Genomic DNA, 27,654 nt, shown 5'->3' with positions numbered 1-27,654 from the left:
TCTCTTCTGGATTTGTATTTGACCTGGTGTGGTTACCTGACAGCCACCCAGCCTGCCTGCAGTCTCTTCCTGAGCGACACGGGGCACAAAGAAAGAGGATGGGTGGATATAAGGATGGGAGATGGGTCACCAAAATTCACCATGGGAAAGGATGACTCCACTTGGGGAATATTAATTAAGATGGATTTGCACAGTGAGAAGCAAAGACAAAACTAATGTAACACCTTCCTCAGTGTAGAAGTGTTATTGCTGTGCACCAGTATTCCCCAGGATGGATACCTGTGCCACCACAGTCTTCCCATGGAACTCCAGTAACAGAACAGTCCAGCTTGGGGCAGTTCCCACTTTTCCTCATAGAGAGCCTTCAGTTCCACTGCCATCCCAAAAACTCCTGAGAGAGCCAGCATGGCTTGAGGAGAAATGCTGGGGTGGGGAGGGAGGACAAGCTGACACATACCATGTGGACCTAGCTGGGGCTGACCCCACTGGGTCTCTGATTCCACTCTAAAATGTTTCATTGACAGCAGCCTGTAAAGTTGAAGAAGCCAAAATTTTGCTCAGTGGTGCTGTTTGCATCTGCCTCTAGCCTTTGTTGACAGCTCTGGGCTTCAACTAAAAAAAAGAAAAAGTATCACAAGATTATCACAAAGCAGCTCAAAGTCTGTGGTTGCTCCTTGATGATGCTTAGCTGCAAGCCCAGCATCTGTGACTGTCTTCCTGTACTGATTTTTAATGTGAATATTTTGGTTTTTCCAAAGTTTTGTGGGTTCTTTTAATTAGTATAGCAAACTGTTAACAGGACTCAGGTGTTTTGTTGCACATTTGCTTGCTAAGCCCTCCTTCTCTGTGTGTGGCAGGAATCTCAGGGCACCACTGTACCTTGGGGCTATGTGAGGGCCAGTGCCTAGGTGAAATTCATGTTCCCTATTTCCATCATTCTTCTGGGTTACACCTGTGGTCCACAGCCCATATGTCCTCAATTTCCTCTCTCTCTTAGGCTGATTTGAGCTGTGAGTGTGCATCTGCTGTATCCCAGCTGCTGGAGGGGTTTTGAAGAGTGTACCTGTCTGCGGGGTGTGTGGCTTTCAGAGACATCTTGAGGCTGTGGAGGGAGGTGTGAAAACCTACAATTCTGCCTCTTTTGTTGCTGGCAGTGCCCTGTGATGGCCATATGACATAAGAAGAGGTGCTCCTGCTATGGCCACACGGAAGGAGCCCGGTGCTGTGGATGTCCCCAGCTCCTGCTGCTCCCCACTGTGCCAAGTGAGTACCTGCTTTACACCCCCACTGGGCTAAAGGGTGCAGGGCCTTCACCTGCTAGGCAGAGCCCCAGGTGGTAGGAATATTGACTGGCCCTGGGGGGGTCTGACTGTTGAATATTGACTGCACCTTACACTGGGGCTTGTTGGAAAAGGAGCACAATCCTGAAGCCTTGGCAATGATGGCTGGCACCTTGTGTGTCTGGGACTTGTGATACAAACTGATTTTTGCTAGCATCAAATGCTGGATGAAGGAGAAATGTGTATCCTTTGTGGAAACTGGCCTCTTAGGCTGGGTTAAGAGGTGTCACCTTGCTTGGTGTTGGTGGAAAGCCACCAAAGAGGGGCAGGTTGTGTTCCTATGTGAAAGGATGAGCTCTTGGCTATGGATTCACTGCTCACATGGCAAAGGTGCACTGCTGGCAAAGGGCACTTTCCAACTCTTTAACAACAGTTTAAGGTTTGAACCCTGCCATTCAGACCTGCCTGGGACAGTGCACAGACACCAGCCCTCTGCTGAGGTTAGCTGCTTTTGCAGGCCTGGAGGACTGGCTTTGGTTTTGAAAGTCTTCCCACGCAGCAGGTGTGTTAGAGCTAAACTGTGACAAATGAGCTCAATGATCTGTGAGGAGCTGAAAGCAGATTTAGGAGAACTATCTCCATATAGTACAGTAAATTAGGTTATATTTTCCTTTGTTTAAATCATTGTAACTGCCTTATCACTTAAGTGAGTTGCTGGTTATGCATCCATCCTTTAACAGATATTGAAGTGCTTCTTCTGAAAGTAACATTTGAATCAAACAACTGAAAATACTTTAAACTTGCTGCTTCTGAAAATTTAAACCAGTTTGCACTCCATATTTTGACCTTTTTTCAGCATAATTCCTCTTAACATTGTTTACTAGCACAGGACATTTAGCAGATGTAAGAAATCTGCACTTGTGCTCCTTTCAGTTTGCTGGAGTCAAGAGATGTTTTATGAAATGAAACAAATGATTCACCTTCCAGTCAGGAAAGGTAGTTCATTGACATTGGGTTTGTCCCCCTAACACAAACACTCTTGCATTGCCTTGCAAATCAAGTTCATTGATATATTTCTGTTTGCATATAAATATGTGTGTGTATGGTGTGATTTATAGGTATATGAGCTGCAATAATGACTTATTACCAATACACTATAAAAATGCTTGCTTGATGCAGCAGTTCTCACCTCAATGGAAAAAATATTTAACTGGCGCAGGGCCCAAGATGAGTCAGAAAACTGGAATTGTTATTGCTTTCCTTTGCAGAGATGTAAAATTAGTTGTATTTCTGACACTGGAGAGAAAGAAGGTGCAATGGTGAATATCCAGGATAGGAAGGGAGAAAAGAAAGAGATCAGTTTGGTTAAATTGCACTTGTGTTTCACTTCTGGTGTGTAAGGGAAGACCAAAGTGTGTGGACTTGCCTGCCAAGTGCCAAGGGATGTCAGCAGGCTGGACCTGAGCTGGCAAACCTCAGAGGGCTAGAAAGCAGCACAGAGGAGCTGTGCTGTGCAACGCAGGAGCTCGAGGTTAGGTTTTGTGGGGGTGAGCCTCCAGGGAGCAGTTTCCTCTTTTCTCACATATATGCAGTGGGAAGTCCTTTGCAGGATGGCTGAGGCAACCCATAGCTTTTGGAAGTAGCAGTTAACTAAATTTGGAGTAATTTGGTTTGTTCCCAGCTTAATGAACCTTGCAATCACTGAGGCTGAGAGAGAAGGATCATCCACACCTTCCAAATAATGGGGCTTAATTGTAAGCCATGAGTTTGAGGCTTGTGTTATCTTCTTATTGGTTGTCTTGGTTTTGTGGGGGCCATGCTTTTTGCACCCCTCTGATGCTGAAGAACAGCAACTGGTTTAAAGAAATAAAAGCCAACACAGCTGACTGATGCTCAGGTATGGGGAGCTGAGGCACAGAGCACTTCCATCTGCCCCAGGAGTGTTCCACGTGAATCAGTAAACACCCCTCCTTTGCTGGATGTGCTTCCTTCTCCACTGTCCTTTCATCATGGCCAGAGTTGAGAGTCTAGACCTGGCTGTTTGTGATCTTTAATTGCTCAGTTCACACCTTACAGAAACACTGCTTTGTCTCTGGAGGGATTGGAGTCTTGAAACCCACAGGCCCGTGTAGTGTCCTCAGCTCTAAAATGCTCAGTGTGGTAAGCAGTGCCAAAACCTTTCCAAAGGTGGGGGAGTATTATCCATGCCTTGATGAAGGGATGGGACTAAAAACGATTTATTGCTCAGATAAACATCAGCCTCTAAAGGCTGTGAGATTTTAGAGGAGTAAGAAGTCGGCCTTAGCTCAAAGTAGTCACAAGTTTTTTTCATTACAAGGCAATATACAACATTCTTATCCAGTGAAAAGTTGCTGCAAAGTTTATTTTGTTTTTCTAACCTATCACCTTTACTTAATTCTGCTGCATTATGTATACTTTTATCCACTGGGCTACCAATTACACATACACACACATGCCTCTTAAAACATCTAAACTCTTAGCTTACTCTATACAATTACATTGCTTCACTGTAAAACCCTTCACTATCTTACTCAATAGTTTCTTACTTACTTAAGGCATATTCTTACTATAGAAATATAAGTTTATAATTTTTCTGCTTAATGTTTGTGAACTTTTATTTTTACATAAATCCAAGCTTCTTCCAAGGCTGCAAATCAAACCCTTCAGTATCTGTGGAAGTTTCTATCTTTCCATTTCCTACAGGGGACTTCATTAAAAAGTAGCTCACCCTTCCCCTGGAGTATCTCCAGAAGAATGGGCCAAACCCCTTGTTAGTCTTCCTGCCTTAAACATCTTTTGGAAACATACTCCTGGAATGCTGTACCAGGAGCATAAAAACCACTTTGTAGGTGTACAGTGCTCTGTCCACACACGGAAAGGCCTTTCCCATGCATGGAATGAGCTCCCCTCAGGGCATTCCTAGCTAATCTGGCTTTTTCATAGGGAAAGCATGAAAGAAAGCATCCTGGCTGGCTGTGTGGTAGTGCCTGCTTGCTGTGCCCCCTGGCAAGGTGAAATTACATATAATGTGGTTCAACTTGTTCAACTGAATTGCTCATCAAACTGTTTTATCTGCTACTTTTAGATTTTCTTAGTAGCTTCTGCATTAAGTTCAGCACAAAGGAATGGTGATTTCTTCTGTGCAAGCACTCGGTTTCCTACCCCAGAATGGGAGCTCCCCCTCCTCAGTCAGAATTGCTGTCACGAACTGGGAATTTAGTGTTTATTAGAGATGATGCTTTCTTTCACTTTGCTTTGAGAACTATGAAAGGAAAATGTAATGTGGGAGAAAAGGGGATTGAGCATTTTCCAGACACCTAAAACAAAAACTACAGCAAACACAACTACAACTTTATTTTTTCTTACAAAAGTAGGAAGCATCGGCTGTGTACATCAAAATGATGTGATAAGATTGAAACAAAAAAAATCCACTCATTGTACAGTTCAATTGGAATGCAGACTTGTATAGAGCAGTGAACATTTAATGAAGAAATAGGCAAGAGGGGGGAAAAAAATCTTACCCACATCCAGGAGAGCTGATTCACAGAATTACTTCAGTCAGCTGAAACACTTGGGTAGTGTTAAATGGGGCCAATAAGATTAGAGCTCAATCAAAATAGCTGCAAGTCATCAGGTGCCACATTCAGCCTCCAGTCATTTGTCTTAAAGGACAGTGGCTTTCAAAATAGCCTGCTGGGTGCCTGGCAGAGTACCTGAGATGCTGGTAATTAATTGGCTGCTGAATTGATCCCTTCCAGTAAAGCAGAAGGGAAAGCCCAGGGCTGGATACTGCGGCAGGAGGAGACTCACAGAAGTGAAGAGCTGTTTGCTCTGCCTGGCAGCTCCTCCCAGGGCCCCCCAAAACAACACCTGGCTCTCACTGCTGGCCTGGCAGTGCAAGGGGGGCTTGCCAAGGGTTGGGGTGTCCATAGGGATATCTGGCTGCCCTTACAGCTCCCTGACAGGGGGGAAGATCATTCATCCCAGTGCTGGTTACAGCATCAAAGGTGGTCATGTGCTCCCAGCCTTGCATGGAGCAGTTTAAAAATACCACACATTTAAATATTGCAGCTCTCTTGCCTTGGATGGACTGCTACATTTTCTTCAGTGGCTTTTACTCTGTCAAGTTCATTCTTCCTGAATGCTATGCTCAACAACGGAAGACAAACCCAATTATTTGCAATACTTTTTTAACCATCTCTTAATTGCTTTTGACTTTGTCACATGAAACCCCTCCTGCACCAGTGTAGACTTAATTCTTTAATTTATTTGGGTGGTTGTGCTGTGTGCAGGTTTTATTTTCATTGCACACGACCAAGAGGGATTGTCTAGTGATGTTTTGAACTTACTTTTTGCTTCTTGTAGCCTAAAGGAAACCTGAGGCTGTTGTTTCTGAGTTTGGAAATATAATACAAATGATCAGGAAGCCAAAGGCCACTTTAGTGATATATGACATTCTGAATTCACTTCTAAGTCACAATTCTGGCAGACAAAAGAACAAATGTCCTCCTCTTGCATGTTCTTGCAACAGGTGTCATGTTAAAGAGAAGCACTGTGAGTATTTTAGCTGTCCGATTGAAATTCCTTGAGAGCCAGAGGGGATGCTTTGAATTCCTTTTATTTGGTCAAAGATTAGTTGAAAACAACTCAAGTTTGTGTTCAGGTGTTTTAAATGAACAAGCGTTCCTGCAGCAAGGTAACTGAGGGGAGTATTGTGCATGTAGTGGTGTTTGGGGTGTCTGAGCAGGAGGAGATAGATAGTAGCACTTGTAAACCACACGTAGGGGCAGCTCCACTAACATAAATCCTGTGGGAATTGAGCAGTATCCGGCAGCATTCAGACCGAAAAGAGCGAAGTCTGTCTCACCTAGAGAAGCACAAGCTGTGAATGTGTAGGGTTACTTCCAGAGTATTTATAGAAAGTGAACACCCAGGAGTGAGGAGAGTGATTTCAGATGAAAGACAAGGCTTAGCAGATGACAGATGGATTGAAAACAGGAGCAAGCCTGGCTGGGAATTAAAGATAGTTTCTGACCAGCAGCAGAGGAGGAGCGTGACTGAGCAGGGAATCGCATCTGCGGGAGAGCTTGGTCAGTCTGTGTAAGGGATTGGGTGACGTTGCAGCACGCTGGGATGATTCAGCTGAGCCCCTTGTCCCTGTGCCACCCGTGGGCTCCAGCTGTGAGCTCCAGCTGTGCTGGTGGCAGGGCCCTGTGCCCACAGGGAGGTAGCACGGCCGTGTTTGTTCCTCAGCTGGCCACGCAAGTGAGCAGGAGTAACAGGTGCAGAGCAGAGAAATGCGTGATGAAAATCTCTCTGAGCTTGGAGCCAGAGAAGGAAACCCTGCCCACCCTGCCTGCAGTGACTAGGGCAGTCTGAAGGAGGATGTGTCTGCCAAAGCAGCTCTTGATTTGGCCAGTGAAGCCATTTAATTAAAGCCGCATTAAAAAGGAAGCAGGAAATTCAAGAGGCAGATTTTTAATCACTTATAGTGTGATAAATAATCTGTGTGCAAATCACACCTCCTCCTTTGCATGGGTGTGTGTTCCTGTCCCTGTGCGTGGACGGAGTGCAGGCAAGAGCAGGCAAGGCAAGGCTGCTGACATGTGTCACTTGACATCTGCATTTGGCCTTCAGCTTTTTTTTTGGAGGGGCTCTGTGTCACTTTATGTGTGTGTGGGCCCTCAGAGCCCTCATGGTGGTGGATGTCTCCTTGGGGTGAGGGGAATGCGCTCCAACACGGCAAAATAGTGGGGAGGAGGAGCCCTCTCCATCAGCGTATTATCATAGAATCATAGGATATCCTGAGCTGGAAGGGACCCACGAGGATCATCAGTCTGACTGCTGGCCCTGCACAGGATCACTGTAAGAATCACACCATGTGCCTGAGGGCACCTAGCCCTGACACCACCGTGTCAATGAACCACAGCGTGAGGTGTCATGCCCCATCTTTCCTTAGACCTCTCCAGGGAATGCGACTCCACCACCTCCCTGGGCAGCCCATTGCCCATTCCAATGTAAAGCAGTTCCTCCTAATGCCCAACCTAAACGTGTCCTGGCACAGCTCAAAGCTCTGTCCCCTGGTCCTGTGGCCTGATCCCCACAGGCCAGGAGCCAGGAGCGTGAGCAGGCCGCCCCGAGCCCCCTCCTCTCCAGGCTCAACGCCCCAGCTTCCCCAGCCGCTCATCACATCTGTGCTTCAGAGCCTTCCCCAGCTCCACTGCCTTTCTCTGGACACGCTCCAGCTCCCTCCTGAATCCAGGCGACCAGGACTGGACACAGCACTGCAGCCCCACCAGTGCTGAGCGCAGGAGACAGAATCACTTTTCTGGTCCTGCTGCCCACACTATCCCGGGCACACGCCAGGATTCCACTGGCCTTAGTCACCAAGAAGGGGTTTTTGTTTCTTTTTTCCTGTTTTATATTTTCTTCCCCTCGGGGATGCCCTCAGCAGCCCGTCCCCATGGCTGCTGTGGTGACAGCGGGCGCTGCCCCGCTCCGGCAGGCCGGGCCCAGCACCGGGCGGGGCCGGGCCGGAGCAGCAGGAGGAGGAGGAGGAGGAGGAGGAGGAGGAGGAGGAGGAGGGGAGGAAGGGGCGGCGCCGGGCGGGGCCGGGGGCGGCGCCGGGCGGGGCCGGGCTCGGCGCGGCCATCCCCGGGCCCCGCATCGCTGCGTGCGGAGCCGCCGCTGCAGCCGGCAGGATGATCGCCGCCCAGCTCCTGGCCTACTACTTCACGGAGCTGAAGGAGGACCAGGTCAAAAAGGTCAGACGGACATCCCCCGGCCGAGGGCCGCCCCCCGCCCACGCCGCTTGATTTTTTTTTTTTTTTAATGGTTTTAAAAAATATTTTAATTTTTTTTTTCTCCGCCCGTTGGTTTCGTTGCTTTGTCCCCAGAGCCACCCAGCTGCGGGAGAAAGGAGGGGTAACCCCGGGTTTAAACCCTCCAGAGCATCGCCGGTGGGGATGGGAGTAGGGTGTGGGTGATGGATGCACAGCGGCCGGTCAAGCAGGACCTGGGGGGCTTTGGCGATGAAGGGTGGGGGTGATGGCTTTTCGTGGTTTTCGTAGGCACCAGCATCCCCGGAAAGGGGGGAAAGGGGAGCTCCCCTTCTTTCCAAGGATGCCTGGAAGCATCCCCACTCCAGCAGGCGAGGAGCAGGTAGTTTTTGAATTTTGTGCCGCTGCAAGATCGGAATTTACAGGAAATGGTTGTCAGTTGTGCTTAAAAAGAAGCATTTCTATAGGCTTCTTTTCCTCCAGCATTAGGTGGTTGCTGCTGTGTGGTTGGCACAGCCCTGGGATCGAGCACTGCCACAAGGATAAATAAAAACATGGCAGTTGGGTCCTGGCTGAGCATATTGCAGAGCTGTAGGGAGTGGGGGGCCTGGGGCTAGGATGTGGGGACGCGAATTGGGAAAATAATTGTCAATGTCGGTGAGTCGGGCTGGCGTCAGGAAAGAAAGGCTTCCCCTCTGCCACCTCCTCAGGTGGTGCCCTGTGACCCACCTGGGCGTGTGGCTGAAGGCATCCCTAAAATATTTCGGGATGAAGGCATCCCAAAATACTTCAGGAAAGCCTCAGTGCCAGCATTTGTAGTAGTACTGATTTTTAGTGTTCTTGGGGCTTGAGAACGTCCCCAGCAGGAGGAGAGCACCTCATCCCTTTGGGCCTCTGGCTGTGCCTGGGCAGAGCTCAGCTCCAGTGTGTGGGTGACCCAGCCTGACCCACTGGAGGCACGCTCAGCCATGCCCACTCCTCCCTCGGAGAAACCCCGACACAGCTTCCCATGGTTTCCACGTCTCCTTCTGAGCTTTGGCTCTTTGGCTTTTCTGCCCAGCGGCTCTCGCCAGGAGCCAAGGCTGTGCTCAGCCTGCACCTCCTGGCCCCACGTCCATGGCTCTCCTGTTGCCAGGCCCACTGTGCTCCTTTTCCCGCAGGATTTGTCAGTGCTGCTGCTGGTGCCAGGCGTGCATGCCTGGCTAGGGCCTTCTGTCTCGCTGTGTGTGTTATATTTAGAAGGCCGAGATAAGCACGAGTGTGTGTGGTGGCCCAGGGGCGGCAGAAAGGTTGTGGGGAGGAACAGGAGGAGATGCAGGCACAGGGAAACTCTGCTGTGCTCTGGGGGTTATTTATTGCAGGATGGTTTGGCACCATGGGGCAGCTATTGTCTGGCAGCATGGGAAACCATTCGGCCAGGGAGCTGTAAAGCATTCTTATGGATCAAGCTGGTTTTGTCTGGAAAAGGGAAGAAAAAAAAAAATAAAACCCATTTGAAAAGCCAAAAAAGCAGGCTACTGTTTTTAGAGGATGTAAGACATCTTTTCCTGTTTGTGTCCTTTTGCGACGGATATTGAGCCTCCTCAGTCGTGGCTGTCCTGTAGGGAGGATGTCTGTGGCAGCCAGAGGCTCTGCTGCCCAAGCAGCTGCTGGGAGCTGGTGGGCTCCATTCCCCACTTCCCCGTGGGGCAGAAGCGCTCTTGCTCCATCTCAGCGTGCTGCTGGTGAGGTTTGTGCTCCATCAGTATCCCGCTTTGTGCTCCATCAGTGTGCCGCTCCTAGGGATACGTGCCTGCTCGGCTTCATTTCAGTCCCTCCCTCTCCTCGCCGCTTCCGGGGGAGCAGCACTTTCTGCTGGTACGTGCCTGTGGCCGAGGGCTGCCACCCAAGGCGGTGTCCCTGCTCTCCGTGCTGCCCCGTGGGGCTCCTGGCTGCCGGAGCTGCTCCTCTGCCTCGCTGGTCCGTCACAGCCATCGGCTCAGTGTGTGCTGGCACCGCTGGCAGGTCACCTTCAGGATGCTGCTGTGGGTCACAGGAGGGCTGGGAATGGGTTAAGAGTACCAACGAGCCAAAGCTGAACGTTCTTCTTCTCTTGTGACCTTCTTTTCCTTCTTTTCTTTTTTTTTTTTTTTAATTCCCATCTCTGTAATGCTTTGCAGCTGCCTTTCCACCGTGGGAAGTCTGTGGAGGGGCATGGATGGGGCTGGTGGTTTCAGGCCCTGAACAGGATAACCTGACCTAAGAACCAATGCTTCTGTGCTGGTTCTGCTTGGTTTGTGTGTACCCCCTTAAGTTTCAGTGTGGCTTTTTAAAAATTTGTCATTTTTGGAATGTTTTTCTAGATGAGTCCTGGCAGGGTGGAGGTGTAGAGTTGAAGGAAGGGGTTGTTCATGGCGTGAACGCTGTGGCCCCTGCAAGGGACAATTTTCCAATGAAACCACTTGTATTGGCACATCCCTGTCACCTTAGTGTGCAGCAGCAAGCTGGCAGTGTGTGGTGCCCTGTACTGTGTGAATACATGTGGTCCAAGCAGCTTAAATCGACCAGATGTTTTTGCAGACATCTGTTCCCTGAATGTTTGTGACATTCCGGGGACAGCAGCAGGAGCTCAGCATCCTCGCTCAGACAGGGGACTTGGCCCAAACTCAGCTGTGGCCCCGATTTCTCTCAAGAGCTGACTCCTATCCTGAGGGATAAGGAGTCATGGAGTGTGCCTGGCAGCTGTGTCCCTGGCCCCAGAACTTTGTAAAACTGCCTTTTGTTCCCAACAGGTTTGTACCTGCCATAGCTGGCCCTGGCAAAGGGAGCCTCTAGGTGTTGCCTGGTTTCTGTCTGCCAGGGGAACAATATATTTTTGTTGTCTTACCCGAATCAATAAAGAGATTTTGTGATCCAGGAGAGACATGTAGATGTTTAAGCTTGAAAAAAACTTATGATGGAATGGAATATAAAATTTAACAACTAGTATCCAGAAGAGCCCTGTATTGGTGACCCACCCCTATAAAGGCTTTTTAGGAACCGATCTGATAAATCATAAGTTAGCACAAACAATTTCAAAATTGTCTAAACTACTTGTTTTAACCTGCTTTGACTCCTGATGAATCTTCCTCATGCTGAAGGGAGTATGATTAGCTCTGCAGAAAAATGTTTTCATGGTGAAGGGTTTTGGCATGAAGTGTGTGTCAGTAAAGTAGGTGCTAATGATTTCTGAAATTGTTCTGTGAGTGCTCTCTTCTTGGATACCACTGACTGCTGTCAGTGTTCTGGGGATGAAGGTATGTGTTTAAGGAATGGCCCTTAGGTTTGAACCTTTAGTGCTGCCTATTTAATTTATAATTATTCGCAACCGCTGCAGTGGCTGGGTTTTCAGAAACTTCTTTTCCCCAAGTACAAACTGCATTTTTCCTATGTGACGGGGAAAAATACATGAATGTGGTTCAGACGATGACATAGTATTTTTAAAAAATTGCTCACAGATTCTGTCTCTAGTTTGTTTTGGGCCGTGGGTCTGCTCTTGTCTGTCCTGGGCAGCCTTTCCGCAGCTTCCCCGTGCACACGGCTGAGATCTGCTTTGTGATCGGCTTTTATTGCCGGCAGAGCAGGGCGTTATTAAACCTCCATCCCATAATCCAGCCTCCAGCTCCCCCCGCCTCAAGTTATTTATGGCTATTTGCTGGGAGTTTTCCCTTGGAGGGCTGCACTTATTCCCTTGCTGCCACACTGCTGGAATGACTAACTCTCTTCCCGCCAGGGAGGAAAAAAAAAAACTGCCTTTTTTTTTTAAATTTTTTTTTATATTTTCTTGGTTTTGGAAGCTGTAATACGTAGGAGTGATGTTTTTCAAGCGGAGGCTCGGTGTCCCCGCCCCGGGGACCTCGGCGGTGGGGATGGATGGCCTGGGTGCCATGGAAAGTGATGCTCCCTGCGTGCAGGAGCGTCCAGCCCAATTATGTAAGGGCGCTGGCAGCGCTCATTGGCCTCTCTGGCAGCAGAAAAAGCCCTCCCTCCCGTTTTGCCTCGCTGCTGAGGGCAGCACAGGGGCAGAGGTGGGGAGAATGGGCTCGTCAGTCCTGACTGTGCAAACGCCACAACCTGCGCTCACAACAGGGCTTTCGGTGAGCGGGAATCCCTCCGCCCTGCTTTTGGGAGGAGGATGCAGCACTGGGGCTTTGTAGAGGGGTGTATGAGCTGCACGGTGAGGTCTGACTGTGAGTGCTGTTTACTGTAGCTTTCACTGGGAGATCTGGGGGATCGTCCCTCTGAGCGGCAGCGTGGGCTGCTGAAAGCTCAGCCTGAAAAAGAGCTTGGTTCCCCCCCTCCTTTTAGAGGGAGTATGCTCATGCTCTGACATCATGGCTTTGCACACTGCTAAAAAAAACCATGGCAGGGTTTGCCGTGAAGGAGAGACCTTCTTGCTAACCAGACTCCAGCCTCTGCATCCATCCCCACAGCGTTTGGGGCTGCAGAGAAGGCACATCCCATCCAGGATTTCATTCTTGGAGTGAAATGATGCCAGCGACTGGCTGTGGTTGTTGCTGTGAAGGGGCTGTCGGCCCATGAGGCTGGCACAGGACCCAGCAGGGATGTGGGGATGCTGCCCGGGAGTCTTGCATTTGGCCTCTGTTGCAGAGAACCTGAGCTCAGCTCTTCTGCCCTTCGGCTGTATGCCTGCACCGTCACGTCACCGCTTCATGGGGAAAATGCACGGTCTCATTTCATCGTGGTGTTATCAATCATGTCATTGTTCCTCTGCAAGCAACGACATTGGAAAGTTCACAGCTTGTGCAGCCTCTGGCTGTGTCCCCTGTGGTCCAGGCTTGCCTGGCCCCCAGCCCTGTGGCTGGGGATTGGGCTGGATCCTGTGCCCAGCAGCACTAACCCATGCCTTCCGCCTGTCTGTGTGAATAAGTGCTGGGTCATGGCAGGAGGGTGTCTGACTCAAGCAGATACTGTCTTTGGGGAGACCTTGAGTAGGGTGGGCAGGAGTGCTTGCTGTATGAGCAATTAGATTGGTGCTGGTTTTATGGTCAGTTTAGGGTTTAATGAGATTTTGGTTGCATTTCCTTTGTGAAGGGCATTATTCATCGCTTCCTGTCTCAAAGTCATTGGTATATAGAGCACGTTTGTGCGTATGTTTCACATAAAGTGGTTTTTTGTGGCCTTGGTCTTGTAAGACATAAATGCCAACTTGGAGATGAGCTGCTCTTAAGGCTTCCAGAGCAGCCCAGGAGACACAGGGAGCCTTGGCACAGAGCTGGCCTGGGGTTTAAAATGAGGTGGCTTTTCCAGTTCTGCTGAGGACAGAAAACATGGGCAGGGCTTTATTTTTTGTCTTGCTAAGCTGCAAGCAAAAGTGATCCCAAAGGTGTGGCTTTGATCTGAGCCGTTTGTGGAACCAAACTTCCAAGGCAGGTAAAGAAACGAGGCAAGAATAGACTGGCAGCTGAGGTAGAAGGGGTGGGAGGTGTGTCTGGCAAGAACCCCTCAAGGCCACATTGTATTTTTCAGGCATCAAAGCATCTCTCAGTCTTCCTGACAGTGAAGGTGGTTGTATTATTATAGAAAACAATATTGTTGGAAAACTAGAACTGCCTCCTTTTACCAAGGAGGTAGAGCAAGCTCTTGCCATTGGAAGCTACAAGGGAGAATTTAACCACTTTTAGTTTGATATTTTGTCTTGAGAAGGAAGGTGCCGTCTACTCACATCTAACTCTCAGTTAAGTTCTGTCTTTCCAGACCCTCTGGTCATGATAGCTTTGCAGTGGGACAGGGATAGTGGTCTACTGCACAAAAATAATTTTTCAGCCTGTGGTGTAGCCCCAAAACTACTGTGGCAAGTCCTTCCCAATGTAAGGCTTTAAACACAAAGCACTCCTGACACCCACATCTCCCCTTCTGGGACAAGGTGCCAAAAGAGGGATTTTTAGCTCCAGATGTTTAGCTCGTGGACAGTCGGGAGAGCTGAGAAGTGGGGCAAGGGCTGGAGGTGGTGGTTTGAGGCTGTGGGCAGATGGTTTTGTGTGGAAGTGAGGAGGTGATGTGGGACTGCGTTGTGCTGTGGGAAGACGGTAGGATGGAGCTCACCTCAGGAGGCCTTGGACTTGTACGTTCTCCATGATTTTGAGACAGAAGATGAGGCATGGAGTGTGTGGCTGTGTTGTCAGCTTGGCCAGAGCCCAGGGCCCATGCTGGGGCTGTACACTTCTTCTTGCAATGAAAGAGAGCCCAGCTCTTCACCTGGGGTGCTATGTGTTCCCCAGATTGACAAGTACCTCTACGCCATGCGGCTCTCGGACGAAACACTGCTGGATGTCATGGCTCGCTTCAGGAGGGAGATGAAGAACGGCCTCTCCAGGGATTTCAACCCAACGGCCACAGTGAAGATGCTTCCCACCTTTGTGAGGTCCATTCCTGACGGTTCAGGTAAGCAGCTGAGTGTTTTCTGTAGTAAGGAGGGTGTGCTTTTTGGAGGCCTGTTGGAAATGCACAATGTCCTACCAAGAGCAAGAGGGATTTACTTCCTGGCAAGCCCAGACATTTTGAAGACAGCCTCCCCTCTGTGTGCAGGTCTGTTCCCACAGATGCTGGAAGATTTGTGATTCCTTTATCAAAGCCATTTTAATGCCAGTGGAAGGGCCATTCCTAGCAGTTGGTTCACTATCACTCGGTACATTTACTCTGAGACCTGTCTGCCAGCAGTCAATACTTCACATAGAATGATTTTTGATTCATGCAGTTCACACTTGTGTGACCTGGAGTCCTAAATACAGTGCCTTTTAGTAATGTACTGTTTCCTTTAACATCTCGTCTCCTTTTTCCCCAGTGGAAGTGTGAACCATTACAGGCTGAATCTGAGTTTCCTGGCATTCATTTTGCATTTTGTAGCTTCCTCTTTCAGACTGTCTTGGTGGAAAACTCACAGAACTCAAGGAGGATGCAGCACGTGGCTCCCAAGCTGCTGCTCTGGTGTGCTGAGCTTTTTCCATTTATATGCAGGACTCGTTTTTTCCCTGCCTACTGTACCAGACAAAAGTGGCACAAATTACTATTGGACACCAAAAAGATTTTATGTTGGTAATTGAGGCCAAGATTGCCTCTGTTACTTGTTACTTTAAAAATACTATGTATTTGTAAAAAAATACCATATGCAGAGTATCTAAATGTATTTATAAACATTATATAATAGTGTTTATTATTTAGTAGTAACACAGTTTCCCTCTCATGTAGCATGAACTGGTTAACTAGTGTGGTACCTACCACAAATTAACTAGTTTGGTGCCTACCTGTGTGCAGAAATTGCATGGACTGCATAACAGAGTTATTACCTATTTTGAGGGTTTTTTTTTTTTTTTTTTTAGTTTAAATCAAGAATTTATTGGTGAAAGAGCATGAGGCCAGGTACTTTGTGTAAATTGGCATTGCTGTCTGGCAGGTGGAATTCTTTGGTAGCTTTGCTTTGCTGTTGATTTCTGCCATCTCAAGCTTTGAGTTGAGATGTGATTTGCTGTCTGAAGAAAATCAAAGGGAGAATGTATTTGAATCCTGTGTTTCCCTTAATTTATCGTTGCTGGCTGTTATGTTGAAATGTTGTGTTGAAATTTGCAGCCTATTGAGAAAGGCAGAAGCTGCCACACACAGCTGGGTCACAGGCAGAGGTTGCACTAAGGGTTTGCACATGAGGTGACTTGAGGGCTTTTGTGTGAAATCCCAGCATTTTTACTGGCTCCAACCCCCCTGTTTTTTCATTGATGTTTGTTTTGAGTTCATTTGAGTAGTGACTAGTCCCCAGTTCCCTGCTTTGTCAGGCACTGCACGGTATCAAATCTGAGCTGCTTGCAGCAAGTCAAATAATTTTGAAAATTACTCCATCGTACAGTCTGGGAAGGCTTAGAGTTGACTCAGGAAAAAGGGGATGTGCACATGGCCAGGAGAAGTGTGAGAGGTTGCTGAGCACTGCTGGGACCAAGGAGGAGCCAGAGCAGTGAGCAGCCCTGGTTGTGCGTAGGCGTGTCTGTGTGTCAAGGCATTCATTTCAGATTACACACCTCCTTGAAAAAGAACCTCGTGTGTTGTGTGCAGGGTGCTCAGTTCCTGCTCCTGTGCCCGCCTGGCTCCTGCCAGCCTCTCCAGGCTGGGCACACTGCTGGCAGTGCTTTGCAACACGCGTTAGAGCAAGGCAGAGCTTCACCCCGGACAAGTTCTGTAGATCTCAGTGGTGATCTGTGTGTGTAGGTGGTTAGAACCCCTTTGGATAGATGCTAGAAAAGCCCACAGAGCCATTCCATTCTCTCCCTGAAAGGGCACGTTCTGAACCCAGGTATGAGCAATGTTTGCTGTGAGGGGGTGTTGTGGCATTTCTTTCCCTGACTCACCCGTGTGTGCCTGTCACTTCTGGCGCAGCCACGGCACAGATGCAGCCAGGACAGGTGCAGAGCCCCTTCCCTCTTCCTCCAAAAGGTTCTCGGGGGCCCTCACAGATGTGGCTGTGTTGATGTGCCCAGAGATGGCAATTTCTGCCTTCAGCTGTCCCTCTGTAAAAGCCAGAGGCTGAAAGCCTGCCCTTTTCTCTGGCCTGTCTCTAATTACTGCCTTGTAAGCTCTTTCCTCTGAGTCCAGTTATTATTATGGGAGCTGACTATTCAGAAAAATACTGTTGTTTAGTTTCAGATCTGTGCTTGTGTTCTTTTTCAACAAGGAGTTTGTGAGCAATAATTCTAGAGACTCTGGAGGTGTTGATGTTAGCAGTTTTTTCCCTCCCTTCATTCAGAGTTGTTTAATTTACAAAAGCCATGAGGTTTTTCTGTCCCTAGTGCCCAGAATGGTGGTTCAAGCTAATTCAAAATGCTTTCAAAGTCCAAATAAATTCACAGCAGGTTTGATTGAACCTTGGTGTTACAAAGCACAGATGCTGCTATTTGGGTTTAATTCCTCAAGTACACTAAAAGAAAACTAGTTGCATGTGGAATGCTTTACACTACAGTTCAGAGATCTTTTAAAGGCTGAAGGATAATTCTTAATAATTTTTTACCTTGCGATGAGCTTGATGATGCTGGAAATCAAACACCCTAACCTGTTAATTTATTTACAAGGAAGGTATTTCAGAAGTGTAGTGTTTGTTTGAGGTATGCACTTAGGCTTGAAAAAGGGCCATCTGGTCCAGTGTTGATTTTCCCATTAGTTCTTGGAGGTAATGGCTTGCACTCAGCAGATGATGCCCATAAGATAAAGCTTATTTGGGTATTTGGCTTAATGAGAAACTTGTGGTCAGTGTTTGACTTCCAGACTTGCTGCAGTGAAGTGGGTTATGATTTTTTTATCCTGAGCCAAATAAAGGGAACTGCATATCCAGTTTGTGTATGCTCATGTTTTAAATGACATTTGTACTGGTGCAAAGCAGTGTTTAAAGCCACACAGAAACAGGTAGGGAAGCACTGCAAGATCTGTCTTATGGCAAACTCGGTTTGCCCATGTCTTGAGCAGCAAGAAGGACAAGTTGCACTGCAGTGCAGTAAAATTAGGAGGTGTATTAGAAGTTGTGGGCTCCCACTGTAATTTTGCTATGTTTTTCTGTATGGAGTTTATTGTTCTTTGTGGTTTCTCACATGACACTGTTTTGTTTCTGTATTACACTGCAACCTTGGAAAACCAAAGGGACATTTGCAGTGTGTTTTGCCTCTCTTGGTCTGTTTCTGTTAAAGATCCTGTCCTGAGGGACACCTTGTGCAGCTCATCAGCTTTGCTGACTGGGTGAGGCTACCAGAGGTGCATGGGGTGATGAGGAGGAGCAGCTCACTAGGTCAGATTTTAGTAGTTTTGATATGAGACTGGACAGAGTAATCTTAGAGGCAAGTATGGCTCTGGAAATCCTCATGGATAAATTGCATACCTGGAATTTTTGTGGCACTCTGGGGGCAGTAGGCTCTGGAGCCAAGTGTGTTTGAGGTAACACGTCACAACAATCTTCCCAGCTGCTAGAGGTTTTTGTACTTTGAGTTTAGGCAAAAGTGGAAAAATGGTGATGTTAGGAATGGCCTTCTGAAAGTCACAGCTGATGAGGAAGCAGGATGAGAAGACACTGGGTGGCTTTGCTCTGCTGCCCCCTGAGCAGCCTCGGTGAGCCCAGGATGTTGTGCACAGACACAAATCCTTGCAAAGAGCCCTGGTGATTATTTGCAGCCTGGGCACACGCTCCTGTGTGAGAAAGTTGTGCACACTGCTTCCCTAAATGCTATCCTTTTGCAGATTTTGGCAATTGCTGTCTTTGCTCCCTCTTTGGTAGGGCATGAGATAGCATGAGCAGGTCAGATAGATATGTTTGCCTTGCTCCAGGGATGCCACAGGTGTCATTCCTCAGATAGCCAGGCCATGTGCCTGGAGTCTCTGCAGGCTGGATTGGCTTCAGCTCTCTCCAGCATAGGAAGAGATGGAGGTACCCCAACTCTTTCCACCTGGGCAGATATTAAGAGCTCTGTGCAAGACATTACAACTTCTGAGTAACTCCTGCAGCAGTACAGGGCTGTTTTATTTAAGCTGTCCTTTCTCTGACTTCTCTTATCTGTTTGCAGTGAATCTCAGCCTTTCTGGACACAAGATGGGGGGTGGTTCCTCATTTCATTACATTTGTGTGTAATTTGTTGATTTTCAGAGCAGCCACCATCCACTGTTATTTGCTAAAATGACACAGGTTTATTTACAGCAAAAGGCTGCTTGTCAGTGGCATCCCTTCATTTTACTGCCTCTGTTTTCAACATCTCTTGGCTTTCTCCCGAGATCTTTGCTCTTCCAGCTTCATCGTGAGATATGGATACAGACTGCCCACTGTTTTGAATTCTTTTTGGGTAAACCTTCATTGCAGTTGCCTGTGTATCAATGGTGGTTGGCACTGCCATTGCACCAACTTCCTGTTAAATTGCAGGGAATCAGATCAATGGAATCAGGTTCACGTGGATGCCCTGCAGCTGGCACTTCCTTGCTGTAGGGACTGGACATTTGCTTCAGTGCTGCACTTTACCAAGCTTGATGTTTCCCATCATTGTAGATAATTTTTAATCACTTGTGCCTTGTTTTCCACATAGAGAAAGGAGATTTCATTGCACTGGATCTTGGTGGCTCTTACTTCCGAATTCTTCGGGTAAAGGTATCGCATGAAAAAAAGCAGACGGTGCAGATGGAAAGTGAAATTTATAATACCCCAGAGGACATCATGCATGGGAGTGGAACACGGGTAAGCACCTCTTTCTTGGTACATCTCTCTGAAGATTAGCTGCTTAGATTTTAGAAAACCCTCACAAGAATGACCTTAGCATTGTAACAGTTGTACCTACGGCATGCAGACTGCACCTCAGTGTCAATACTGAAAATGAATAAGGAGTGTAACAGAGCATGCATGGGTGCTGCAAACCTGCTGTCATCATGTGGGAGACTTCTGGACAAGATAGGGAAAATATGGCTTCGAAATAAAAATTCTGGCTTTTATAGTGAACTTACTTTCCATTAGTACAAACGGAGAGCGGGAAAACAACTTAGTCTTTGTAAGCAATGAATATGACCAGCCCTGCAATTGTAGTGTTAGATGAGGGGTAGAAATCCCCATGACAGACACATCTCTGTGCTGGCAGTCTGAGCAACTCAGCATTCATGAAAAGTACAAGTTCATTGAAAAAAATTACGGGAAGCTGATAGAATGTTTTGGCACAGCTTCACTTAAGTTTTGTTGAGTAATTGAAAGGGTTTTTTTTTAGTCTTCTCTGTTCCAAGAGTAGAAAATATTTGTATCCATTCCCTTGGATTTCAAATTTAGTTCTTTGAAAGTATTTTTTTTTTTTTTTGATCAGGAAGTGGATTACACTGGCATATTTGTCTCCGTGTCAGCATAAGGCAAAACAAGTAATTTTCATTGTTGGAAACAGCAAGATTTTTACACTTTTTATTAGAATGAGGTGCTGTTCAAGAGTGTGAGACCTGCAGGAAATGTAAAGCTTGTTTCAGAAGAATAAGCAAAAGAGGAGAAAAAGAAAAATTGTGGGAACAGCACTTCTACCTTACATATAATTTCTGTAGTCACCTTAATACCTTTATTGTCTGTATGTAATATGTGCTTTTCATTCTTATGCATCAGTGAGTGTAAGATGGCACTGATGGCTTGTCAGTAGAACTGATAAAAGCATTGCTGTGGTATCTGAACCACAGCAGTAAAATAACCTTCTTGTAAGGACTTTTCCTAGCCTTGTTGCTTTGTTTTTGAGCCAAAAGGTCATGCAGAGGCTTTCCCACAGGATGGTTTTGGAGGGGAGCTGAGCTGAGCTGAGCTGCCTGTGGCAGAGGCAGGGACATGGGGTGGGCTGCTCGGAGGCAGGCTGGCAGCAGGGGTTGCTTGTCTGTGGAAGGGTGTCAGGAGCTGAAGGCTGACAGGCAGCAGGCTGTCTGCACACCCCAGTATCTGTTCTGGGGAGGCAAGGCAACCTGGCTTTAGGGGATTCTAGATGGAGACATGATAAGGGTGGTAAGGGGAAGCTGGGAAGAGAGACATCTGCTTTCTTTCCACGTCCTTGCCATATCTGTGTTTTAATTTTTCAATATCCAAAGGCCATTTGGCTCTTGGGAAGCAGCAGTGTGGAGCTCAGGCTGATAGGCTTTGTCATGGCTTTTAAGCTGAAAGAAAGGCAAGCAAGGCTTCCACTGACCCCATGGGCACAGTGTTGAAGTACCAAGAAAGTAAGAGCAGAACTTGGAAGCATTATCAGAATAGCACTTGGATTTGAAGTTGTTCCATGACACAGTGATCCAAGCTTGCTGTGTGCCTTCAGAGAGAAGCATGGGGGATGCCCAGGAGGCAGACAGGCAGCTGGTGATTTGGTGCTTATGACTGATGTCTATACTTGAGGTTTTCTGAAATGTCCAAGCCAGATTTGTGGAATACTTGGACTGAAGTGCCTGTGTCGGGTAGACTCCTAATGATTTCCAGCAAGCTGTGTCATTAACTTTGCTGAGTTACACTCCTAAAGCTTAGTGCATTATCAGCTTATTGAAAGATTGTGATTTATGGCTTCACATCTCCTAACGTGGTTGGTTTCGATATTTTCTACTTCATGGCATTCAAACTTCCATTTTTGTCCATCTGTCAGGCATGGGTTCACAATTTTACCAGAGACAGTTCCCTATCAAAGTCAAGGGCAAAACTCTGATTGACTTCAGCAGGGTAATAGCAGGTCTAAAATTTGTAAAAATCTTGTCTCCTGTGTCAGCTCAGTGAACAGAAATGTGCCTGAGACTTGATTTTGGTGTTGCTTTTTGTGCTCTGCCAGCACTGTAGATAACTTAGGGATTCGTGGCTGTTCTCTGGATCTGAAACTGTGGTTTCCTTGCTCCTTAAATCATCCCCATTGAGGGGCTGGGGCCTGAGCTTGGATCTCCAGTTGCTTGTCCAAGTCTCCTGTCTGCCAGCTAAGTGCATCATTGTGGAGACCTCTTGGAGCCCAGCTTGAGCAGGCAGCTTCTTGGTCAGGGGAATTAAGCCTGATCTGTTGCTCAGGGTCTCAGGCTGTATTGCCTCAGGTCTCTAAATCAGACTGGTCCTTTCCTCTTGGCTGTGGCGTTCTCCCTGTTCATCTTTTTGACATATGATAAAATATTTGGCTCACATTGTTCACTACTGCAAATCTATGAGTAAAAGAAGATTATGATTTTTCATTACTGCACCTTCCCCACTTTAATGAAATTTTACTGGATCTTTGTAATGTTGCCTCTACTATCCAGTCAGAGTCATTTGGCACTGGTAAGGTTTGGATGTTAATACGGGCATGGGCACACACAGATGCTGCCTTGAGTTTCCTTAGGAAAAATTTACGAGCATCAGTGGTAGCAAAACAAATAAATGCCTGTCTTTTTTCTGCTTTTGAGCCAGGCCATCCCTCTGTGGTTTGTGAACAACAGTAGCACGGCCAGACTGTGCATCACTGACTACACACAGCTCCTGTAGTGTCCACATTATGGCTAATAATGCATTTGCCTGCCCTCCCAGTGTACTGCTAACTCACATAGGTGGGCTTTGGCAGGTCCTGCCAGGTCTGCATGGGCAAACAGCAGGTGCATGGACTTTGTGGAGTCTATTGGGAATGCCCAGGAATTCTTTGCATTTAGACTTACAAAGCAGATCCTGTCTTTTCTCCATGCATTTGTAGTTTGTTGCATGAGAGGGGTTTTTGTAACAACATACACAGTCAACATTTCTGCTTCCTGCTCTCTGAACTCCTGAGAGGTTTGATGTTGGCCCCTGGTTTTTGTTTGTAATCCTGGAAGCAGTTGAAAGTTTAGTAGGATTGAATATTCAGCAAGATACTTTCAAATGGAAAGCATAATCAAAACACCCACTCCTGCTGTTTTTGTGTTCCTCCTGGAGAAGTTGTCATATTTTATTACGTAACTGTAGTTATTTTCATGATTCCTGTGTCCCTCATCTGGACAGCTGAAAACTGTCTTCTAGAAGCGCATCAGTGTGCGTTGCATTCCCATATTGTTTCTCTGTGTGGGCTCAAAAAAAGTATTTGATTTGTGCAAGGCAATGAATGGCAACATTCTCCCTGGGAAACCACTGTACTTTTCCTTAATCAAATCTGACCTCATTTAAGGCATGAGTTTAAGGTGTTCAGTTTAATTGTAACATTACTCACACTGCTTCTTGACCTGCTTTGAAGGACAAAATATTCCTATTCATCCTTAGCAATTGCTGCAGTCTGTCTGTAGTACATTCCTGTCTCTCCAAGGCTCTCAATTGTTCTTAATAAAGCTGTGTGGGCTAATTGGAACCAACAGATGTCTTTTTGTACTCCCTCCCAGTTATCCCCAGTCTTCTAGGCAGATCCCACCAATGCTGTAGATAGGATTTGTTTTATTTTCTTTGGGGTTTTTTTTGTTTGTTTGTTTTTTTAAGGGAGTTAAAATGTAAGGTACAATTATATCCTGGGGCAGGCGGTGACTTGTTAATAGCTTGCCATCCATCTGTGGTATGGGTCAGTTGAAGGCATGTCTGGCTTTCTGGTGCTGGTAAATACAAACCTGTGTTTTTGTTGCTTCAATTGCTCAGGCTTGATTTCAGCTGTGAGCGTTGCAGTCTACCTGAGGGGCTTTTCAAATGGCTCAGTGTGACAGGCCTTTGTGCCTCCCTGGTTCCTGTCCTGGCTGACAGGGACATGTAGTGCCATGGCCACAGGTGCCATCAAGGCATCTAGGTGCGATTTGGTACCCACAAGCCTGGTGCAGGCTGCCTGCCTAGTTCAACCTTTAAAAAATGCAGAAAATATCCCCATTTTTGGTTGTTTTAGATAACATGGAAAATATTTAGATGAATCCCTTGGGTTTCATTTTTGTTTGTTTGTTGTGTGCTTTAGGAATAGATTTGAGATGATGTTCTTTTGGGTGGCTCCTGCAAAGTGCTGGGTTCTCTGCTCTCAGCAATGCTTGAGTGAAGCAGATGTAGTCTTCTCTACATCACTGTAAAAGTGCTCAATCGCCTGTGGGACTGGATCCCAAATGTTCTTTTGACTGGTACCTTCCTCTTATAGAAAGTTTAAAAGAGCATTTTTGTTCTCATCAAATGTTAAGTGGAAGGGTTACAGCAGGCTTGAGAGCCATGAGCCTCTTGTTTCAGGAAGTGTTTTTATATGGGTGTAAAAGATGCCTGCAGAATTAGGTGTGTAAAAGGACAGTACATTTCATAATGTATTAGTTATTAAGGTGTTACTATATCCTGCTTGAGAGTATTTTCATAGCTATGCCATTTATATATATTTTAAAATCTGAAGAGCTATCTTCCCCTTTCCCCTCACTCAGATCAGTTTTCTTATGGAGTTTGAAACATTTTATCCCTGAAGCTGTATCTCTAATCATGGTGGTTTTATATTTTTCTTACAGCTTTTTGATCATGTTGCTGAATGCCTGGGAGACTTTATGGAGAAACAACAAATCAAAGACAAGAAACTACCAGTCGGGTTTACGTTTTCCTTCCCCTGTCGACAATCCAAGCTAGATGAGGTAAGAAGACTTCACAGTTTTCTTAGTACACAGAAGAGCTGCCATGTTATTAAAACACTGCCATGAAAGCAGTATCCCAGACAGGTCTCATTTTGGGGATAAATTTGGATTATATTTCGCTGTCACACTGTGTTTGTGTTTATGTTTCTGCCTGAAAGTGCTGGGTAACAAAAGAGGAGGAAACAGCTGATGTTTTGTGCTGAGCTCCTCCTCAGTGTTATGGCTTACCCTGTAAACTTGGCAGTGGTTTTCCCTGCCTCCTGTGCAGCCTTTTTCCCCTCTCCTCGGCGTGTGGTTGGTGTGCCCAGCCCAGCAGGACTTGCTGGGTTCTGCTGCCTCTCACAAGTGCACACGGCTCCGGGTCGGGCAGCAATCCTGGTCCCCAGCACTGCTGGGACAGATCACTGGAGCCAGCCTGCTGTGCAGGGGATGGGGATAACCAGCCCTGTGAGTGACTGGTGAGATTCCTGGGACAAGGATGCTGTGGTGGTTTCCTGCTTTTGCTCCTTGTGCCACCAGTGACTCAGCAGCCTCCTGGTACAGCATTGCCACGGCAATGGTGTAGCAAAGGAATGCAGGAAAGCTAAATCTACACAAAACACACAGAGGTTGCCTTGTTAAAGCATGACCTGCTTTTCCAGCTTCCAGGCCTCTAGGTTAGCCTGGTGCAACAGCCCCTCAGATGCTGGTGCTGAAGGGGGCCAGGTGAGACATGATTTTCATTACATTTCATACTTCTTGGGCAGTGCTGAGAGCTAAACCCAAGGGTGCTGACTAACTCAGGGCCTGAAAGCAGTTCAGAGCAGAGAGCTGCCTTTACCTGCATCAGATCAGAAGAGATGAGTTGATCTCGGGGTAGCTCTCCCATCTGGCTGTGCTGCATGGTGAGGCTCAGGCTCCTGACCACAGCAGAGCTGTGCTGGGGATGTGGTTGTGAAGTTGAGGTGCCCTTGGGAAGGTTTGTTTAGCTGCATGATGAGTGGTGCTTGTTTGTGGGTTGGTTTGCTCCAGCCAGCTGGGATGGAGTTGTGCTTGTGTGGGGCAGGGGCAGGCAGCACGTGGGGTGCCATGGGGACACCTGAGCAGTGGCAGAGTGGAGTGGGATAGTAATGAGACAAGGGAGGGTGTCTCTTGGAGAGGGAAGCCAACAACAAAAAAAATTATTGACAGTTTTGCTGATGTTTTGAGTGTCTGAAAAATATGTTTTTTCTGGATTCTGTGGGCCAGGTTTATTCTCAGATTGCAGCTTCTGTGAGGCTATGCCTGCTTGGGTGCTGTTTTCTTGTGATTGGTGAGCAGAAGGAGGCAAGGTGGTCCCTGTATGCTCCAAGGGTGATGAGATGGGCACTGCATGGTTGGGCCCCACTCAGCCCTGCTGCATTCCAAGAGCTCCTTTCTACTGCCAAGGCTTTGCTGGTGAAGGAAAAATTCCTTCCAGCACAGTGGCCAGTCATGCTGAGAGGAGCTGCTCTTTGCCAGTGTGGTTTGACCAGTTTCTTATAAAAGTTTTGTGAAAAAAGGTGACCTTTTTGCCTATGAAAGCTGTGCCAGCAGAGTGGGCTTTGCCCACAGTTTCCCTGCACAGCAGCACGGGGTTTTGCTGGGATTCTAAATGGTGCTTACAAGGGCAGCACCATTGGCAAAACTTACACAAACTGAGTTTCTAGTTGAGGGGTAGGAGAGTGTCTCCTGGTTTGGAAAGAGCTGCCCTGACCCTCTGTTCCCTGTAGCTGTCTCAGTTTGGAGGGAAAATTGATTTTTAAGCTGAGATATGGGCAAACATACACCTGGGCAATGGCTGCTTGTGCCTACAGGCTTCAGCTTTTCTGGTTTTTAGCTTCTTGGACTCCTGTTGTGACAGATTTGAACATTGCAGTGGGTATGGAAAGCTGAGCTGGTTTGAGTTGTCTTTCTGTCAGTTGATTACTGTCAATACTCTCTTCTTTCTTTTATTATTATTTACCTGTTCATTGAATGCTCTGATTCAGCCAGGCACTATGTAAATAACGAAAAATCAGTGTAGTTATTACTTTGGGGTATTTGGAGGCTGTTCATGATGGTTTGCAGACAAGGAATTCAATACCAGGATTTCCTTCTTGATCTGTGCTGTAAAGTAGGGACATGAATTGCTACATCTTCAGTGTTTTTGTTTGCCTTGACCCATAAACACGATCCCACAGTTAAGCCCAGACAGATGGGACTCCAGGCAGTAAATGTGCAGCAGCCTGATCTCTACTGCAGCTGAATCCTGGACATGGCAACATCATATCCCTGCTCTTTAGTCAGTCCTGTACAGTCAGCTTTTTCTGAAAGCAGTCTTATTTCCATGGCCCAAAAGGATTAAATGGTTTTCCAAGAAAAACTGTCGAGGAGTAGCAGGGAGAAGAGTAGGTTGGAAATACAAAATGCAGACACACCATTTTCTAGCAAGCAAGGGGAAAAGAATTTTCCATCTTTATTCTCACTGTAATTAGGCTCTAAGACCACCAGTTGTCTCAGGTTGGGTTGTTAGAGGTCATGTGAGAAAAGAGACCTGAAGACTCATTTGAGATATAAAATCTTGTTTCTTAAGGGAAAAAAAAATCAGTGTGTGTCTTATGGTTTCATCCTGTTGAATGTTGGTGTCTTGTTTTATCAGGGTTTTCTGATAACCTGGACAAAGCGCTTCAAAGCGAGCGGAGTGGAGGGAGCAGATGTCGTGAGGCTGCTTAACAAAGCCATCAAGAAACGTGGGGTAAATTGCACTTCTTTTTCTCTTTTAGCTGTATCTCAGCTTTGTCAGGGACCACTCGTCACGTCACTCACTTGAGCAGGTGCTCTGAGTGGTGGTGGAGCTCTGCTTCCTGGCATGAAAATGTGTGGGTTTGCTGGAAAAATGAAGCGGTGTCAGAGTTGCTGTGCGGAAGCTGTGATTTTCCTCACAGCGCAGAGCTGAGTTGCTGTGTCGTGGCTTTCTGCTGGCAACCTTTAGTGATTTTATCACTCTTCAAAAACTGGAGAAGTGCTGTGTGGCAGTGCTGTGGCTTTTCAGTGATATCAACACGTCCCATTCCTGAGAAACTTGTTTCTCATGGACTGGACTCAGCTCAGTTGTGCACCTGCTGTGTGTGGGAGCAAGGGAGGAGCTGAGCAGAAGAGAAGGGGATTTCAGGCTCAGCAAGCTGTTGCTTCCTGCAGTTTCTCAGTGTTGACTTCATGGAGAGTGAAGATGACCAGGTTGCTGATTTAAACAAAAAGGCACTGAGCGTGAGAGGGAATGAATTTGGGTTTGCATAATGCTTGCAGCCAGGTCATATGTTGATTACTCAGCGTCCAAAAAAATTCATTGGAAACTGTGAAGTATTTGCTTTCTTTGGGCAGTTGTGGACTCAAGCAAATCTGAATTTTGCCCTCACCAAACAACGTTACTGTAGTCAGTTACTATCATTAGACTTGGCAGAATCACACACTGAAGAACTTAGAAAGGAATGGCTGCATGTAATTTATTTAATTACATTCTTTTTGTATTAAAATCTTCACTTGAACAAAAACACATTGATGGTTAA

The 27,654-nt window shown here is 47.0% G+C and overlaps 1 protein-coding gene across 2 annotated transcripts in view; it reads left to right on the top strand.

The window, feature by feature from the left end:
• Positions 1-1,182: 1,182 nt before the first annotated feature.
• Positions 1,183-27,654, top strand: part of LOC110469887 (hexokinase-1) — a 43,267-nt gene continuing 16,795 nt past the window's right edge. The window contains exons 1-5 of one of the 2 annotated variants that reach the window (XM_085583809.1): positions 1,183-1,263; positions 14,341-14,503; positions 19,156-19,304; positions 23,990-24,109; positions 26,748-26,843. In XM_085583809.1, coding sequence (XP_085439935.1) covers positions 1,198-1,263; positions 14,341-14,503; positions 19,156-19,304; positions 23,990-24,109; positions 26,748-26,843 — 594 coding nt within the window. In that variant the 5' untranslated portion in view covers positions 1,183-1,197. Of the gene's footprint in view, positions 1,264-7,951; positions 8,066-14,340; positions 14,504-19,155; positions 19,305-23,989; positions 24,110-26,747; positions 26,844-27,654 lie in introns of those variants that run through there. The other variant, XM_021529078.4, reaches the window with a different exon arrangement.

This window comes from Lonchura striata, chromosome 6 (genome assembly GCF_050655825.1).
Source record: "Lonchura striata isolate lonStrDom1 chromosome 6, ASM5065582v1, whole genome shotgun sequence".
NCBI lineage: Eukaryota > Metazoa > Chordata > Aves > Passeriformes > Estrildidae > Lonchura > Lonchura striata.
Note: the sequence above shows the minus strand (reverse complement) of the source record. Positions and strands in the feature narration are given on the sequence as shown.